Source organism: Corylus avellana, chromosome 6 (genome assembly GCF_965113065.1).
Source record: "Corylus avellana chromosome 6, dhCorAvel1.hap1.2, whole genome shotgun sequence".
Lineage (NCBI taxonomy): Eukaryota > Viridiplantae > Streptophyta > Magnoliopsida > Fagales > Betulaceae > Corylus > Corylus avellana.
The window spans coordinates 6,611,931-6,630,189 of NC_142495.1; the positions used below are offsets into that span (position 1 = coordinate 6,611,931).

The 18,259-nt window shown below is 32.5% G+C and overlaps 2 protein-coding genes across 2 annotated transcripts; both read right to left on the minus strand.

The window, feature by feature from the left end:
- Positions 1–311: 311 nt before the first annotated feature.
- Positions 312–2,595, minus strand: LOC132187356 (isoflavone 3'-O-methyltransferase 4). Its single transcript, XM_059601647.2, has 4 exons — positions 2,141–2,595; positions 937–1,247; positions 756–820; positions 312–667 (listed from the first exon to the last, which is right to left on the minus strand). The coding sequence occupies exons 1-4, from the start codon at positions 2,569–2,571 to the stop codon at positions 371–373; spliced, it is 1,104 nt and encodes a 367-aa protein (XP_059457630.2). The 5' UTR covers positions 2,572–2,595; the 3' UTR covers positions 312–370.
- A 9,100-nt stretch (positions 2,596–11,695) lies between these two features.
- Positions 11,696–16,672, minus strand: LOC132188334 (isoflavone 3'-O-methyltransferase 4-like). The gene is made up of 4 exons (XM_059602755.1): positions 16,254–16,672; positions 12,370–12,683; positions 12,161–12,225; positions 11,696–12,083 (listed from the first exon to the last, which is right to left on the minus strand). The coding sequence occupies exons 1-4, from the start codon at positions 16,670–16,672 to the stop codon at positions 11,784–11,786; spliced, it is 1,098 nt and encodes a 365-aa protein (XP_059458738.1). The 3' UTR covers positions 11,696–11,783.
- Between the last annotated feature and the right edge of the window lie 1,587 nt (positions 16,673–18,259).

Here is an 18,259-nt window from a genome sequence, read left to right on the forward strand (position 1 = left end):
CAATTATGAATGTATTACATTTAGACATAATTTATGTTTTTTTTTTATTATAATAAATCGGGTGGAACAATTTATCTCACAGATACAAAAAAATTTATGTTTTTTATGTTTTAAATGGAGGATTTTTTTTTTTTTTTTTTTTTTTAATGTCTGTCAAATTTATAATTTATGGCAAAATGATTAGCAAATGTAATCTGAATAATGGTGTCCAACTATAAATAATGCATTTTCGTATTTACAGATGCAGATGTAAATATTGCTAACAACCACATTCGCATCCGCATTTTCACCCTTAGACTGTAAAATTTTTTATTTGAAGGTTCAAACGAAACACATGATACATTTCCTAGTATTTCAATAAGCAAGCAATCTACTTGAAGAACTCCATAACCCAAAAATTACAGACAAAAGATTCATATTTGATGCCACTAAATCCTGCTTTAGTTGCCAAGGCCATGAACTCTGCTTCCGTCCTTTCCTTCCCTCCTGGGTTTTGAGTCATCATAAGCACATCCATTTGACAGTTGCTCTGCACACAAGTGCTAATCTCAGGCACAATCGGAAGAACTGCATCCACAACAATCACCTTTCCATCATTTGGAGTTGCCTCGTAGCAGTTCTTCAGCAGCTTCAAGCACTGTTCATCACTCCAATCATGGAGAATCCACTGCCAAAAGTATATACATATATCCAAATTATAACACCATTTCTCTTCAACTCATACACAAAAAAGTACACAAATCAATAAAACCCACCTTCATAAAAATGGCGTCCCCCTTAGGAACGCTTTCGAACATGTCTCCCCCGACATGTTCTACACCTGCAACACAAATAATTAGCACCTCTCTTTATCCCCCCCCCCACACACATATACATATAGCTTATGAAGAACATTATATATATATATATATATATATATACAAGAAGAGCGCAAACCAGGATAATGTGGGGCATGTTGAATAACATGGGGCAAATCGAAATTAATGGCCTTGATATGGGGGTATCTGGAAGTGATCAAATTGAGGGTGACTCCTAGACCGCCACCGACATCAACCAATTGGTTGACTTGTTCAAAGCCTTTGTAGGAGTGAAGGATGTTCTTAATAACAATGGTAGTGTGGTTGAACATGGCTGTGTTAAAAACCTGGTTGAACCTGGGGTCCAAGCCGGGATACTCGAAGGCGTGCGTGCCATGAACCCTGTTGAATGGAATTCCTCCCTCAAGAACTGCATCTTTCAGTTGGGACCTATCAATGAATTCGGTTTAGATGCCATATTTGATTCATTTGAACACTATACAGACTACAGTGTTGGTATTATTATTATTATTATTATTTTATCTAAGCATATTTTCCATGAACTTAATATAATTTTATATTGATGCTTTAACACGACTCTAATTAGATACAGCTAAACTATCATTTATCCCAAAAGCTTAAATTTATAGGAAGAGATAAATTTAATCACTTAATCATTACTTTTACACCCCCCCCCCCCCCCACATCCCCTCACGTGTTGACTCAAACTTCATTTTAATGGGTGAAGCCCAACATGTGAAATATTTAATTTTAATAAGGTAAATTGACGGAGTCAAGATTTGATTCCAAGACCTTTGGCTCTGATATCATGTTAAATATATTGTTAAATGTATATTGGAGAGCGGAAGAAGGGGAGAGAGAGAAGAGAGAGCGGAAGCATAAAATGAACTACATTTTATATTCTCTTCTATATTATGATATGTTTACATAGCTCTCTAAATCCTAAAATATGTAAGACAACATAATAAACTAAAATAATATCAAATATTCTAAAAGATACACAAACACAAATTAATACCCCTAGTTTAATCCACGATAAAAAAAAATGCTAGCTCTTAGCTAGGCCGAATAAACTTTTTTGAGGGACCCGGTATGTACCACTCACTATTAAGGATAGCCTAGTGGAAAATTAGAAAAAAAACAAAGGATATATATATAGCCTAGTGGACTGGATCACTTTGCTCCACCCATGTCCCATTTTAAAGCAATTATCAAGGAGGATAATTTAATTTAAAAAAAGAAAAGATAAAGAGAAGAATGAAGTTATAACGTACCATGAAGAAATAATTGAGGATCGGAGGTGAGGGAAATAGAAAACATACCAGCTATCTATGAAGACCTTGTCTTGAAGCAAGGCCATGAAAGGTCCCAAAGAGACATCATCTTCATTGCTGACGAAGTGTTTAGACATGTGAGAAAGACTGTAAAGCCTCTTGAAAGATCCTGATGAGTCATTAGCGACCACAGAGCAACACAGTAGAGAGTAGGTGGCCAACATCCTCAGAATACGGTCCAGCATCATGGCTGCCTCCGGGTTCTTGGTGGGCATCTGTTGTACAATCTGCGAGGGGGAGAGTTTGGCTCCAGGACCCGCTTTTGCTAGGATTTCAAAAACGCCAAGCTCGACCGCCGATCGCATGGCCATGGGCAAGACAATGGAGGTCGCCACCTTCATTGCATAGGGGAAAGTGTTTTCTTCTTGTTGATCATCCCCATCAAGAGTTTTTGAGGCCGATTTCATTAGAGAGGCCATTGTAGAAACTTGAAGTGAGTTTAATCAATTAGTAGATTTATAGGCATTGAATGATTAAAGTGGACACCGAATATGGTGGAAAAAACGTGCAATTTGTCTTTACATTCCATTATGTTTTTTTTAATTGCTAATGGGAATACACGTGTTACAGACTTCGACCTATATACGAGTCTATGTCACTATGACAACCTCGGGATCTTTCTCTCCTGTAACTGTTTTTGGGCTACCCAAAGGCCCAAATGTGTTAAAGGTTGATTTTTCTCACTCTCAGGTTCTCTCTTTTCTCGTTGCTGTCTGAATTTCTTTCCTAGGTTGATTTTTCTGATCTGTATCTTGCTGTAAGCCTGTAGTTAGGAAATTTGTTGAATGATTTTAAGGATTAAGCTTCTTGCTAAAATACCAATTAGATGTTTGAGGATATTTTGTGGATTTCTGAATTGAAGTAGAAATTGGAAAAATAATTCATGCTTGTTTCGGTTTTCCCCTGCCACCGAATCCACTCTTGCACCCTTTTTCTGTTGATTTTGGCTTTTATGTTATGACTAGGGTGTATTATTATTATTATAATTAAGGGTTAAATTCACTTTATCCCTTGAAATTTTAAGGGTTTTTCAATTCGAACCCCAATGTTTAAAAATTGGCAATGTACTCTCCTAATGTTTCAAAAAATTTCAATTCAGACCTTCTGTTACTAATTTTCGTAAAATTTGATGGAAATCTATGAAATTACGTAATTACCCTCGATGCTTTTTTTTTTTTTTTTAATTTCCATCTAATTAAACCGAAATTAGTAATGGAGTTATGGAGGATCTAAATTAAAAATTTTTGAAACATTAGGGGGTACATTGCCAATTTTTAAACTTTTGAGTTCAAATTGAAAAACCCTTAAAACTTCAGTGTGGTAAAGTGAATTTTCTCCTATTATTAAAAGTTCAATTTGATGCCTTAGGTTGATAAAAATACTGAAATAAAAAGGCTATAGTTAAATCTTATTAACTTTAATGTAAGTTTTGATCATAGTATAGATTTTTTTTTTTTTTTTTTTTAACAATGCTTCGTCTTTATTTATTTCATAAAAATAGAGCATGTTAATCTAACAAAACAATAACATAAATACAATGAGAAATTTCTTTAATGCAAATCTGATTTATGCTTTGTTTAATTCAAAGAATGTTACCGTCTCAATCAGCTTCTAGATCTGCAGGATATTCCGGCCAATCACATCCCTAACCACTGCTTGATCCATTAGAACTTTCTCAACTAGACAGTGATTTCCTTGTTTTTTCATTTTCGAGACAAACGCATTCCCAAACGCAATTTTCTTCCTTGCCTCTACCATTAATGACAATTTTTTCATATGTCTGATAATTCATCCATCATCGATCAGTGATTTGCTCTTAGAAAAAATTCAGAGAGAGAACGAAAGACAAACCGAAGATTTAAGATCACTACTCTTAAGGCTTTGTATAAACAAAACCTTAAGAAATGATTAAAAGGAAAACCTTAAAAAATAAAAAAAATAAAAAAAAGACGCTTCACCTCGTAGATTACCACTGAAAGCAAATTTAAAGGGAATACAAACAAAAATCCATGCAAAGCCTACGTGATACTCATCAGTGTTATTAAAAAAAAAAAAAAAAAAAAAAGTGAAGAGGTGGGGTCTTCCCTCCTCTTAAAAGATTCTCTAGCGGCTAAGATTTAGAGTTGGGCATCAATCTTGAATATGCGATCAAGTTTGCAAACAACATCGTCACACAATTAATTATATATTCTAACATAATATATATAGTAGTCAAATTACGTTGGTTTTTTTTTTTTTTGTTCAATATTTCTTCATGTCAAACATCTAAACCTTAAATAATAATAATAATAATAAATAAAATAGTAACACTATACATTCCATTCTATTCAATCTCTCTTAATTCCTAATTTTTTATTCTAGTCTTTCTATTATATATTCTTAAACACACTATTATTCTAGTCTTTCTATTATATATTCTTAAACACACAATTAAAGATTAAAGTTGGCAGATGATTATATGCGTAAAGTAGGACCAGGGGGATTCTAATACTTCAACTTAGATTTTAGTGCATCCTCTTTTGGGGGACCCCCAAAGTTAAGACGTCATTGCTTACCTCAAACCCTTCATTATTTAACAATTCAATATGTTTGGTAATTAATTGCTCTGTAATTGTTCTTAAGGGATAGCTCAATCGGTTGAAGACCACGCATTATGAAGCGAATGTCCCTAGTTCAAATCCCCCTCTCCCCCTCTTGTGTAAACATGTCAAAAAAAAAAATGTTCTGTAATTTGTTAATATAAAAAGGATAACCCATTTATTTGGTTCTTGAAAAATATTTTTAAATTCTAATTTAATGTGTAAATTTTAAAAAAAATCATGATCAAGTCTTCAATCAACATACACTCTAGCAATATTTAAGTTATCTTATCTATTTGACTAACAAAAATAAATGACATGCCAGGTTAACTTCGTGCTTGACAATTGATCATGTGGTTAGTAGTAATCCACTTGAAAAAGTTTTATAGTTAATTACCTCATGTGACAATGTTTTTTTGGTGTTATGGCTTGAGATAACATTAATTAAAACAATAAAAGTTTATATATGCGATGTGGATATTTAGCCATTTGACATATGCCATTGTATTTAAAATTCTATTGTCAACAAACGGGTCTAGTTGTGTTCTATTAAATCATTTGACAAAAAAATTATTAAGTTTTAGGGGTTAAATTAGAATTTTATATAGTTTTTAGGGACTAAAAAAAATCCTGGTTTTGGTTTTCAAACACTCTACCAGACACCAGTAGTATGCCAGTATTTTAAAGGTTAATTAGATTGTCCTCTTTGACCACGTGAATGTCATTCAAAAGGGTTTATATCAAGAACAAGAAAGTGAGATTTATTTAATCAAAAGAATCCCATCATCAAAAAAGATACTTTCACCCAAGGATTTAGATCGTCATGACTACTTTACATATATATATATATACCATGTTTTAACATGTGCTTAATTATGTTTAGTACGTAGAGAAAGACAAACGTTTTCTAAAAATAAGGTACCTTTCAAATTAAATAACGTATAGACTAAGGGTCTGTTGAGAATTGCGATTTTAATAAGTTCAATTTTAAAAATTGCGTTTTTGAAATCGCATCGCAAAAGCATTTGGTAAAATATGTTAAAATGTTTTGTTATTAAATATTTGTTATGCGAAATTATGATTTCAGTTTAAATTCATGCTTTTTCAAATAAGCACCGCTAGCATGTTCATAGAAATCGCATATTTGTTTTTTTTTTTTCCTATTTTAGATTAAGCGTTTTTTAAATTGTAATGTCAAACGCCTTACATTTTAAGATATCTTTTAAAACACAAATTATTCTTAAAAAATCGCAATTTCAAACGCAACATAATTGGTGCAAGACCACCTATTGGGACACAATGAACAAAAGGTTCATTGTGTCCCAATACACACAAAAAAAAATTAAACTTACCCTAAGTTCCTAAGCCAACAGTCGGACAGTCACCATGGAAAAGAGAAAAACCTCCAACAGCGTCCAATGACTGACTCTGTGAGTAATCTCAGCTTCTCTCTTTCGTTCTATACTCTTGCTTCTTCTTTTTTCCCCCTCTTTTTCTCACTTTTCTCTCACCATTTCCTTCCCCTCTTTCTCAAAACCTGTCTCTCAGTCTCTAATACTCACTTTTCTTTCCTTTCTTTTTTCCTGAGTTGACCAGGTAGATTTTATAAGAAAGGGAGAAGATGAATAGAGGATTTGAAAGGTGAAGCGTTAGGTGTGACTTGAAAACCAAGCACGCAGTTCAAGGCCACATGTGAGACAAAGAAGCTATGTTTGGGAAGAGCTAGGCCCGGCACTGTAGCTGGAACTGACACGTGACAGCATAAATTAATTTTTTATCTTATTATTTAAAAAAAAAAATAAAAAAAATGGTGGGGGGGGGGGGGGGGGGGGACGCTGGGGTGGTTCCAGCCACCCCTTGGCCAAAATGGGGTGGCCGGACCACCCCATTTTTGGCCAAGGGGGTGGCCCCTGGCCGATCTGGGGGTGGTCGAACCACCCCCGTGGCCAAGGGGGACCACCCCCTTGGCCAAACAAAAAAAAAAAAAAAAAAAAGGGAACCGGTGCATTTGGGGGTGGCCGGACCACCCCCAAGGGGCTGGGGGTGGTTTCGACCACCCCATACGGCCATCGGCCAGGGGGTGGCTGGAGCCACCCCCTTGGCCAAAAATGGGGTGGTCCAGCCACCCCATTTTGGTCAAGGGGTGGCTGGAACCACCCCAACGTTCCCCCCCCCCCCCCCCCCCCCTCCCTTTTTTTTTAAAAAAAATATTTTGATTTAAAAAAAAAATTAAGATAAAAAACCAATTTCTACTACCACGTGTCAGTTGCCAGCTACAGTGCCAGGCCTGGCTCTTCCCAAACATAGCTAGAATGGCTTGGAAAAGTAGTGGAATGCATCTGGCATCCATTATAAGAGAAGCTGCGTAAATTTTGTAAATAGAAAGTTAGAAAATGGTGAGTTTTGGTTAGTTTGTTAGTTGATTATAATTGGGCTAAGCGGAATGGGCTGTTAGAAAATTGGTTAACCCATTTGCTTTATAAAACCTGCAGAAAATTCACCCACTAAAAATTTCCAACAATCAAAATCACTCCTCCACTTTCCATTGCCAAAAAATTAAACCCCAACACTAACGAGCTCCAAAAATCAAACCCACCCAATGAAATTTCTCTAATCCACTCAATGTTTAGTTTATGCTGTTAGGCAAAAAAATCAAATACAAAGTACATGTAATTTTTAGAAAAAAATAAAAAATAAAAAAAAAATTTAACCATATCTTATGCAACTATTTTACTAGTAACGGTAAAGTGAATGTCTACGTTCAAAAGCTAACTATTATTTTTTATTTATTTCCTCATTAAAAAAAAAATTATTAATACCGCCCCTACAAGAATTGAATCCTAACTCCGCCACTGCATATATAGAAAAGCTACTCAGTATATATATATATATATATATATATATATATATAATTACCTGGAAGAAACCATAGTTTCGGCAGGCAAGGCCTATCTGCTGGATTATATCAGAGTGGTTAGGACCATCCAGATCTTGAAGATGGATGAGAGGAATGGCACCATCAAACGATTCAACCTGTGTTAATGTTCAAAACATAAAATATTTTATTTGAAAGGAAGTACTAAATTGTAAACTTTGTGTTAAAATATTAATGTAAATCAATAAGTTTACTATTTTTTGTAAACTTAAATTTTTGGGATAACTAATAATGTAACATCATATTAAAGCAAATGTTCTAAATTTGAACAATTGTCACTGTCATTCACACATGAGTTTCTTAAGAGAAAGTGTTAGAATATTAATTTGAATGATTACGTTTATAATTTCTTAGAGTATCTCCGAAAGATGTAGCCAAAATAGTTACTGAAAAAGTACACACTTATACTTTGGCCAAAATATTTTTTCTCTCTTTCCTTGTATTTTTCGTGAAAAAACTATAATTTTTTTTTAAAGATAAATACTATATATACTTTTGTTTGTTATTTCATTTAATAGTGATTTTCAGTGACGTACTATTTCAGGAAGTGAGTACTTGGGAGTGAACACTTTAAAGTATGTATAGCATTTTTTTTAAAAACAATTTATAATAATATTTCCACTTATATGGATGCATCCCTTATTGCTGGCGTTTGGTTAATTTCCACTACAAAAAAATGTGTGTTTTTTGACGTGGCAAACAGTAACTTATGTTTGCCACGTCAAAAACTTTTGACGTGTCTAAGCAAGCACGTCAAAAAAATTTTTGTTGACGTGTCTTTTTTTACACGTCAAAAGTTTTTTGACGTGTGGAATTGACACGTCAAAAGTTTTTGACGTGTGGAATCGACATGTCAAAAACTTTTGACGTGTCAATTTGACACGTCAAAAACTTTTGACGTGTAAATTTCACACGTCAAAAACTTTTGACGTGTCAATTCCACACATCAAAAACTTTTTTTAATAAAAAAAAAATTAACAATAATTTTGATATAAACAAATATGCATTAACAAACAATTAATGTTAATTGGCATAAAAAATTAATTTTTATTGTCATTAGTATAAATTATAGTTTATTATCATTAGTATATATGTATGCATGCGTTAATTGATCAGTCTAGTAATATTAATATGATAGCTACCCATATTATTCTTATAAAAATATATAAAACATACTTGTTACATTTATTTTATAAGACCTGCAAACCTCATATGAATTCGACAAACACAACATATGCGGCCGGTTAGTTGATACATTTAATTATATATCTATACATCTAGAATATTAATTTGTTTATTTATTTATTCTCTAATTAATTTTAATTGGAGAGAATAAATATATATATATATATATGATAGAGTAAATACTATTTTAATAACATTTAAATAAATAAAATTTTATGAAAATAGTTTAAATAAGATAATATATATATATATATATATTATAAGTTTTTGACGTGCCATGTTTGGCACGTCAAAAACTTTTGACGTGCCATGCATGGCACGTCAAAAACTTTTGACGTGTCAAGCATGACACGTCAAAAACTTATATTAATTTTAATTATATATATATATATATATATATATATATATATATCAAAAATAATTTTAATTATGATATAAAAAAATATGTAATAAACAACACTTAATGTTAAATTGATCAGTCTAGTAATATTAATATGATAGCTAGTCATATTAATTTTGTAAAAATATATAAAACATACTTGATACATTTATTTTATAAGATCCGCAAACCTCATATGAACTCGACAAACACAACATATGTGGTCGGTTAGTTGATACATCTAATTATCTATACATCTAAAATATTAATTTATTTATTTTCTAATTAATTTTAATTGGATAGAGTAAATATATGATAGAGTAAATATAATTTTAATAAAATTTAAATAAATAAAATTTATAATAATTTAAATAAGATTATATATATATATATATATTATAAGTTTTTGACGTGGCACGTCAAAAATATTATATATTTATAATATTTTTATAATATATTATAAATTCATTATATTATATAATTAAAAATATAATATAATGAATCATATTATTTTTGTTTTATTATAATTATATATGAAATTATATATATATATATATATATATATATATATATTAAATCAGAAATATACATATATAAATAAAATATATTTTTTATTAGTCTTTTGACGTGCCATTCAAAAGGCTAATAAAAGTTATTATTTTAAATTCTTTTAATTATATATATCACACATATAAACGATATTATATATATATATATATATAGATAGAGTTTTTGACGTGCTGGGTTTTGGCACGTCAGAAATTTCTGACGTGCCAAAACCCAGCACGTCAAAAATTATTACTGTTTCAAATTTTTTTTTTTAAATTTTTTTTTTTTTTTTTTTTTTTTAAATCTGGTTTATTTTTGACGTGTAACTTTTAGCACGTCAAAAATTTTTGACGTGCTAAATGTTAACACGTCACTAAAAAAAAAGCGGGATTTTTAACTTTTTTCCCTCTTTTTCCTATCTTCTTTCCCTCTTTTTTTCCCTTTATAATTCTTTTATATCTTTGGTCATCTTTCTCTCATTTCCAGACTCAACTCTCTCTCTCTCTCTCTCTCCTCTCTCAATCTCCCTAGCTTCTCTCTGCAGACTCCCTCTAGAGGGAAGAAGAAAAAGAAGAAAAATAAAAGGAGAAGAGAAGTAGATCTGCAAAAAAAAAAAAAAAAAAAAAAAAAAGGAAAAGAGAAGAAGAAGAATAGAAGATAAGAAGATTTTTTGGGTTTGAGTTTTTGATTTTTCAGGTTAATTTTTTTATTTGATTTTTGATTTTTGAAGATTTTTTGGTTTTGAGTTTTTGAAAATGAAGGAAAGAAGAGAGAGTAAGAAAATGGGAGAGAGTGGGGGGGGGGAGTAACGAAAATGGAAAATGGAGAAAAGAAGAAAGAAGAGAGAGAGTAAGAAAATGGAGAAAAGAAGAGAGGAAGAGAGCTGGGGGGGGGGGGGGGGGGGTGGGTAACGAAAATGGGTGGGGGGGGGGGGGGGGGGGGGAGTAACCAAAATGGAGAAAAGAGAAAAGAAGAGAGGAGAGAGCTGGGGGGGGGGGGGGGGGGGGGGTGGAGAGAGAGAGCTGACCATATAATTTTAATTGAAAAATAATTTAAATTAATAAATTTTTTAATTAAAAATTTTTTTTAATTAAAATATTTTTTTAATGGCCAAAATTTTTGACGTGGTAGTGTTGCCACGTCAAAAATTTTTTGACATGCTAAAATTCAGCACGTCAAAAATATTTTTGACGTGGCAAAATTGACACGTCAAAAATGTTTTTGACGTGGCAACACTACCACGTCAAAAATATTTTTTTTGACGTGTTACTCCCGACACGTCAAAAGTTTTTGACGTGTCACTGTAGACACGTCAAAAACCCCAGTTTTTTGACACCTACCCTTTTAACGGTCGATAAACGTAAAAAACGACGCGTCAAAAGAGGTTTTTGACGTGTCAATACCATTGACACGTCAAAAACCCCTAGTCAAAAACTAGCCCCATTTTTGTAGTGTTCACTACAAAAAATTTCAAATTTAGTGATGCCTTGTAAGAGAACGACACTCCAAGGCGTCTCATTTAGTGGAACCGACACCCCTATAATAAGGGTGTCTGTTGAATAGTAAACCAACACCACTAAGAGGTGTCGACGATGATTTACAAAGTGCCTATTAAAGTAGTTTGAAATTTCAAACTACTTTAATAGGTACTTTGTTATACGAGAAATTTGTCAAAGAATTTTTTTTTTCTTCTACGATGTTGACAAGTAATTTTAAATACTCATCCAATTTTAACAAGCGGCGAAGAGACCCTTTGCTTGACTTGGACATGAAAAAGGTTGGCAATCAAGCAGCATGAATCACTCATTTCGGGTTAATCTCTAAATTGATGGGTTTGTTATCATTTCATTAGACTGATGTGTCATGCCTACATTATACTATATATATATCAACTGCAGCTAATTTGAAGTCGCAATTCTTATTTCAACTTTTCATAAGCATTTTTATTTGAAGGGTTCGGACAAGAAACGATAGATTTCCAAATTAATATTACAAGCAAGCAATCTACTTGAAGAACTCCATAACCCAATAATTACAGACAAAAGATTCATATCTGATGCCACTAAACCCTGCTTTGGTTGCCAAGGCAATGAATTCTGCTTCCGTCCTTTCCTTCCCTCCTGGGCTAACTAGAGTCATCATGTTCACATCCGATTGACAGTTGCTCTTCATAGAAGTGCTAATCTCAGGCATAATTGGAAGAACTGCATCCACAGCAATCACCTTTCCATCATTTGGTGTAGCCTCGTAGCAGTTCTTCAACAGCTTCAAGCACTGTTCATCACTCCAATCATGGAGTATAAACTACAAAATGTATCCAAATTATAACACCATTTCTCTTCAACTCATATACAAAAAGTACACAAATCAATCAAACCCACCTTCATTAAAATGGCATCCCCCTTAGGAACGCTTTCGAACATGTCTCCCCCGACATGTTCCACACCTGCAACACCAATTAATTAACACCTCTCTTTATCGCCCCACACACAAATATATATAGCTTATGAAGAACATTATATATATATATATATATATATATATATATATATATATATATATATATATATATAAAGAAGAGCAAATTAACCAGGATAATGTGGGGCATGTTGTATAACATGGGGCAAGTCGAAATTAATGGCCTTGATATGGGGGTATCTGGAAGTGATCAAGTTGAGAGTGACTCCTAGACCGCCGCCGACATCAACCAATTGCTTGAGTTGCTGGAAGCCTTTGTAGGAGTCAAGGATGTTCTTACTAATAATGGTTGTGTTGTTGAACATGGCTGAGTTAAAAACCTGGTTGAACCTGGGCTCCAACCCGGCGTACTCGAAGATCTGCATGCCATGAACTCTGTTGAATGCAGTTCCTCCTCCCTCAAGAATTGCATCTTTCAGTTGGGACCTATCAATGAATTTGGACCAGAATCAGCACAAGTACTGGATTGTACGAGCAATACTTTGTAAATAAATCTACAAATATTATATAAATTCCAAGATCTTAACTATATATATATATCATGAGTTTCACAATAAATTCATAAAAGAATGTACCAGAGTCTAGAACAATTAAACTTTAGTAGTTTGGAATTCACTACACTATCTATCCCATGCACCACATGATGTTACTCAACAATGACAACAACTATAAGTAAAACAAAAATCTTGCAATAGTTATATTTATTTATTTAGTATTAGGTTAATTTTGTCATAATCACTTAATTATAAATAGACACAAGAGCAATCACCCAACGCAAATTGTAGGACAAGCGAAGCTCACATGAATGATAGAGAGATTAGGTAGTGGAAGAGGTAGCCTACATGTTCGAATTTAATATTGTAATATAAGGGGGTTGGGTTTAACGACATTGTTATTTCAAATATGTGATGGATTTAAACATTTAAACTCAAAAATATCTATTGAATCATTAAATGGCGGAATAAATATTGCAGTTTGTTATTATATATATATAGGTTCACAGTTATTAACCACCCCGCTTGTACTCTAAGGGCCTGTTTGAGATTGCGTTTGAGTGGCTTAAAAGTGATTTTAACATTCAAAAAGTCTATTTAAAGAAAAAAGTACTTGTTTGGTAAAAAGAATTAAAAGCGCTTTTAATGGTCTAAAAAGTCTAAAAATTGCCAAAAAGCACTTTTGGCAAAAGCTTAAAATTGAAGTTTTTGCCTAAAAGCTTTTTTTTTTTTTACTTAAAACCTTTATTTCTCAAACACAATCCCAAACAGGCTCTAAAATAACTTTGCACACCAAAAGCACTTTAGGCATAACTGTGCAATATTTTCAGAAACAAGTGGACTAGCTTAAAAAAATTGTTTGATAATCCACTCTTACTATTTTTTTTTTTTCTTTCTGCTAAAAAAATCAAAACATTAACAAACAACTTGCAACACCAATTAATTAGATAAAAAAAAACTTGCAACACCAATTAAAAAAAAAAAAAAAACAAACAAACAAACAAAAAACAAACAAAAGAAAACAAAACACTCAAAAAAAAAAATTCAAAAAAACTTTCTCCTTTATGTTTTATAGGGTATAAAAATAATTGTTCTATATAGTAATAAGTTTCAAACACGTTAAAATCATAGAGTATACAGATGTTACAGTTCGCACAAAAATCATGAACATCGGCTCAGTGACAATTGAAAAATTCAAAAGGTTATACCATAATTAATTACAAAAAAATTCTATAACAGATTTGCATAAGAATATACATACGTATAAAATAATATATTGGTACAATAGAAATTCATGAAAGTTACAACTTAGTCTCTGATACATGTTTAAACTTAATATTCTATAAATTCTAACATCTTAATTGTCATGATTTATTATATTTTGAAAGTATAAACATGCACCACAAAACAGGTTCTTTCACTTAACCATCTTAATTAGTTACACCAAACTTATGGATATATTTTGTGTAAATTTATAGGGTATAGATAAAAAAAACCACTTCTCTTATTTGACAAATAGATTAAATAACCTAATAAGTTTAATAGGATTAGGATTAAATAACCTTATAACATTGGAGTTTAATAGTCTTTTTATGTCGTATGAGACATTAAATTCTTACATATGTTAAATCGCTACTTGTCCTAAAAATTTAAGCTAACAGGAAGAAATCATTTAATAATTTAATCAACACTTTAACACCCTCTCTCATGTGTGGACTTAAATTCTTTTTTTTTTTTTTTTTTTTTTTGAACCGGAATCTTTTAGAATTCATTGATAAAAGATCAAGAGCACAACAGCTCTTACTCAAACTCCATTTTTGATAAGCGGGACTCAACATGTGGAATATTTAATTGAAATGAATAATGAATGATGAAGGCAACGTTCGAAGTTAGAACCTCTGGCTCTGATTCCATTTTAAATCACCACTTGTTCCAAAAGCTTAACATGGTATCAGAGCTAAAGATCATGAGTTCCAATCTTGATTCCATCAATTCACTCAATTTAAATTAAATATTACATGTATTGAACCTCACCTATTAAAAAAGGCTTTAAGCCCACACGTGAGGGATGTAAAGTATTCATTAAATTATTAAATTTACCTTTTTCCTATCATTTTAAGGTTTTGGGGGCAAATGGTAATTTAACAGCATATTTATACATGGACAAAGATTTTCTCCAACCCAATCTATAAAAATGTCATGTATCTATTTTGTATGCAAGAAACACATGCAAAGTTGGAAGACCACGTACCTTTTTAATAAAATTTCTTCCAATTATGTCATTCCTATCCAACCAATTTTGGAAGAAAACTTTGTCATTAATTTATCCATCAACTACTTTTTTTTTTTTCCTAAGCGGGACTAACTTCTTACAGTAAATACAGAGAGAGAGAGAGAGAGAGAAAGGAACTTAATTATGATGAATATTGAGAAATTATTATTGAAATTGTTATCTTTCAGAAAACCGTTTCTAGAGAGAGAGACTCTGCCTTCTCTCTAGAAACCATCTCCTCCTCTCTTCCTTCAAGCAACAAAAAAGGAAAGCGTTCAGGAGGGAAGATCTAGATTTAGATTTAGATCTTCCCTTCTTCCCCTTCTCTGGCAGCAGTGCTCGGTGTCTTCTCCATTAATCTCCGTTTTTGGCGGGTATATTTTTAGATCTAAGTTGTAGATCTAGATTTAGATTCATATCTAGTTTTCTCTTTCTTTGATCTGATTGTTTTCATCAGCCTTGGTACGTCTTCCTAGGGACGTGCTCCTCCGCTATTGCTTGTGGAGTTTTTTAGTTTTTATTATTTTTTATTTTGTTTTTATTTTTTGTTATTGTTTTTTAGCTACCCATGTTCTAGATCTAGTCTACTCGAAGTAGATCTATTACTTAAATGTATTAATACATGGGTTAGCGATAGTTTTTTTTTTCTTTTAAGAAGGCGTCCTGGCCTATTGGGTTGTGGGGGTTTAGTTATGAGCTACACCTATGTATTTGTTGGAATCTACCTGGAGCAGATCTGATCTAGTATCGGAAGATTTGACATTAGACATAGGTTAGCAGATTGGTGAAATCGCAGCCTTGGCTTTGGTTAAGGTTTGACAGAGTTTTATGTTGCTCTGTGTTGTATAAACTTCATGCTTTTGACTTTCATCTTTTAATGAGATCCGTAACATTATCTTCACAAAAAAAAAAAAATTATTATTGAGAAGGACCCGGTTTATCTCACGTACTATGGTGGATAGTTAACATGTTGAACTTATTTGCTCCTCCTATTTTAAAGAAAAGTCATGTTACATATCATTCTCCTATCAATTTTTTAATCATTCCTTTTACTAATTCAATGATGGATTCACATGTCCATTGTACCGATATGATGAAAGATCGTCGACTAGTTTTTTTTTTTTTAGTTTTTTGGAAAAAAAATAAATAAACAAAAGAAAAAAACAAACTAATTATGAACAGAAAAAGGTGGGAAAAGAAGAAAAAGTGGAGCTGAAATAGAAAACAGACCAGCTATCTAAGAAGACCTTGTCGTGAAGCAAGGCCATCATAGGTCCCAAAGAGACACCATCTTCGTTGCAGACGAAGTGTTTAGACACATCAGAAAGACTATAAAGCCTTTGCAAAGATCCAGAGTCATCAGCAACCACAGAGCAATCAAGCAGAGAGTGGGTGGCCAGCAACCTCAGAATACGGTCCAACATCGTGGGTGCCTCGGAGTTCTTGGTTGGCATCTGTTGAACAATCTGTGTAGGGGAGAGCTTGGCTCCCGAACCCGCTTTTGCTAGAATTTCAAAAACGCCAAGCTCCACGACGGATCGCAAGGTCATGGACACCACATGGGAGCTCGTCACCTGCGCGGCATATGTGAAGCTCTCTTCTTCGTTCTCATTAATTTTTGGGGTCGATTTCTTTAGAGAGGTAGCCATTATAGAAACTTGGAGTGACGATCGAAGCTAGTCTGCTCTATATATATTTGTTTAGATATTTGCAAGTTAATTTAGTCAAATATTTATCGATATGCATGTATGAAGGTGCATGGTTCTAATTCTGTCACGCAATGAGCATCAGATTAGTTGACTTTTTCTAATGCAATATCAGTGATTTGATTTTTTTAAAAAAAGGTAAGTGTATTATTAATTGTCACTTTATTTAAAAGTTTAAAATGACGTAATTAATACTATTTATACTGTTAAATTTTTTTTAAAAAAAATTAAACCATATAACAATTTATTTCTATAATAAAACAAAATAAAATCTGTAGATTCAAATAATTCTTCCCGATTTAAAAACCCAGTGGTTGTCCTTCAATGGCTCATAAGAGAAGGGATTTTGGATGAGTGGACTTTTCAAAGTAGAAAAGGAATCCAATTCAAAAGAAGCACGAAATAGGAGACCTGATTTGTTGGTGGAGAAAGAGCAAAGAGAGAGGGTTCTGATTGGAGACTGAGATGCACGTGGTTTGAATGGTCCAAGACGTAGACTACTATTCACTGGAGAGAGAGATAGACAGAAAATAAGAGTCTTAATTTCTGACTAAATGATAAAAGCAGTGCAAATACAGGAACATAATCTGGATCCAGTCCAAAATGGATTAAATAGCAGATAATGGTGATTGTCAATGGTCCCAAAAGAATTATAAGCAAGTCGGGCATTCTCCAAGACCATACAAAACAATACAAATGGCAAAAAAACTCCGTGCAAAGTTCATTGCGGTAAAAGTAACAATCACCGTTAAGTGGTTGATGTAGGCCAGGCACTGCAGAGAACCAAATAGGAGCCATTGAAGGACAACCACTCGGTTTTTAATTTTATGTTTTTTTTTTTTTTTTTTTTTTTCCTATTCCTTTGTTGTAAGTCTTCTTTTCAACCTTAACTTAGCCGACAAAGCTTAATTATTGTTCCGAGGGTAAGTGTTGCACCTAACCTGAGGACTTTTTTTTTATTTTTTTCTTCATTTTTGTTTGACACGCCACATAAGAGAAGGATAAGAGAAGGGAAGGAGTTTTGTTTAGTGAAAAATAGTTGCATAAAGAAAAAGAAATAGGAGAAAAAGGAGTGTTTAATCTATAGCTAGTTTCTTCATTGATTAATTGGATTAGGTGAGACTTAATTTGAACTAAATAATTTACACTAAAAACAATACACATTACTTAGATCTTTTTTTCTGGAATGTAATACATCATAGAGAAATGTCTATTATTTTCATTTTACGTAAATTTAATTCATTATCTCTAATTTAATTTTCTTTTTCTATTAATAGATCTCTTAATTTTGTATCAATATTTTTTCATTGAATGGATCATAAATTTTTATAAAAATAGAAGTTTAATACCCATGGACAATATTGGTGAGCTTGAAAATCTTTAGCATCCACTAATCTTTAAGTTTGAGTTTGACATGGGTCCGGCCACTAATCTTATATATATATATATATATATATATATATATATATATATACACCTTATTGATCCTGGGCATGAACAGCAAGTATAAGACCCAAACCAGCGAGCAAT

What these genes read in the sequence shown, in the direction of transcription:
- LOC132187356 (XM_059601647.2), bottom strand. Translation starts at nt 2,571, where the DNA reads ATGGCCTCTCTAATGAAATCGGCCTCAAAAACTCTTGATGGGGATGAT. An exon ending in ACATGCCCCACATTATCCTG is followed by an intron (nt 821 to 936) that starts GTTTGCGCTCTT and finishes TTTGTGTTGCAG; the next exon opens with GTGTAGAACATGTCGGGGGA. An exon ending in GGGACGCCATTTTTATGAAG is followed by an intron (nt 668 to 755) that starts GTGGGTTTTATT and finishes TACTTTTGGCAG; the next exon opens with TGGATTCTCCATGATTGGAG.
- LOC132188334 (XM_059602755.1), bottom strand. Translation starts at nt 16,672, where the DNA reads ATGGCTACCTCTCTAAAGAAATCGACCCCAAAAATTAATGAGAACGAA. An exon ending in AAGGTCTTCTTAGATAGCTG is followed by an intron (nt 12,684 to 16,253) that starts GTCTGTTTTCTA and finishes ATTCATTGATAG; the next exon opens with GTCCCAACTGAAAGATGCAA. An exon ending in GGGATGCCATTTTAATGAAG is followed by an intron (nt 12,084 to 12,160) that starts GTGGGTTTGATT and finishes TACATTTTGTAG; the next exon opens with TTTATACTCCATGATTGGAG.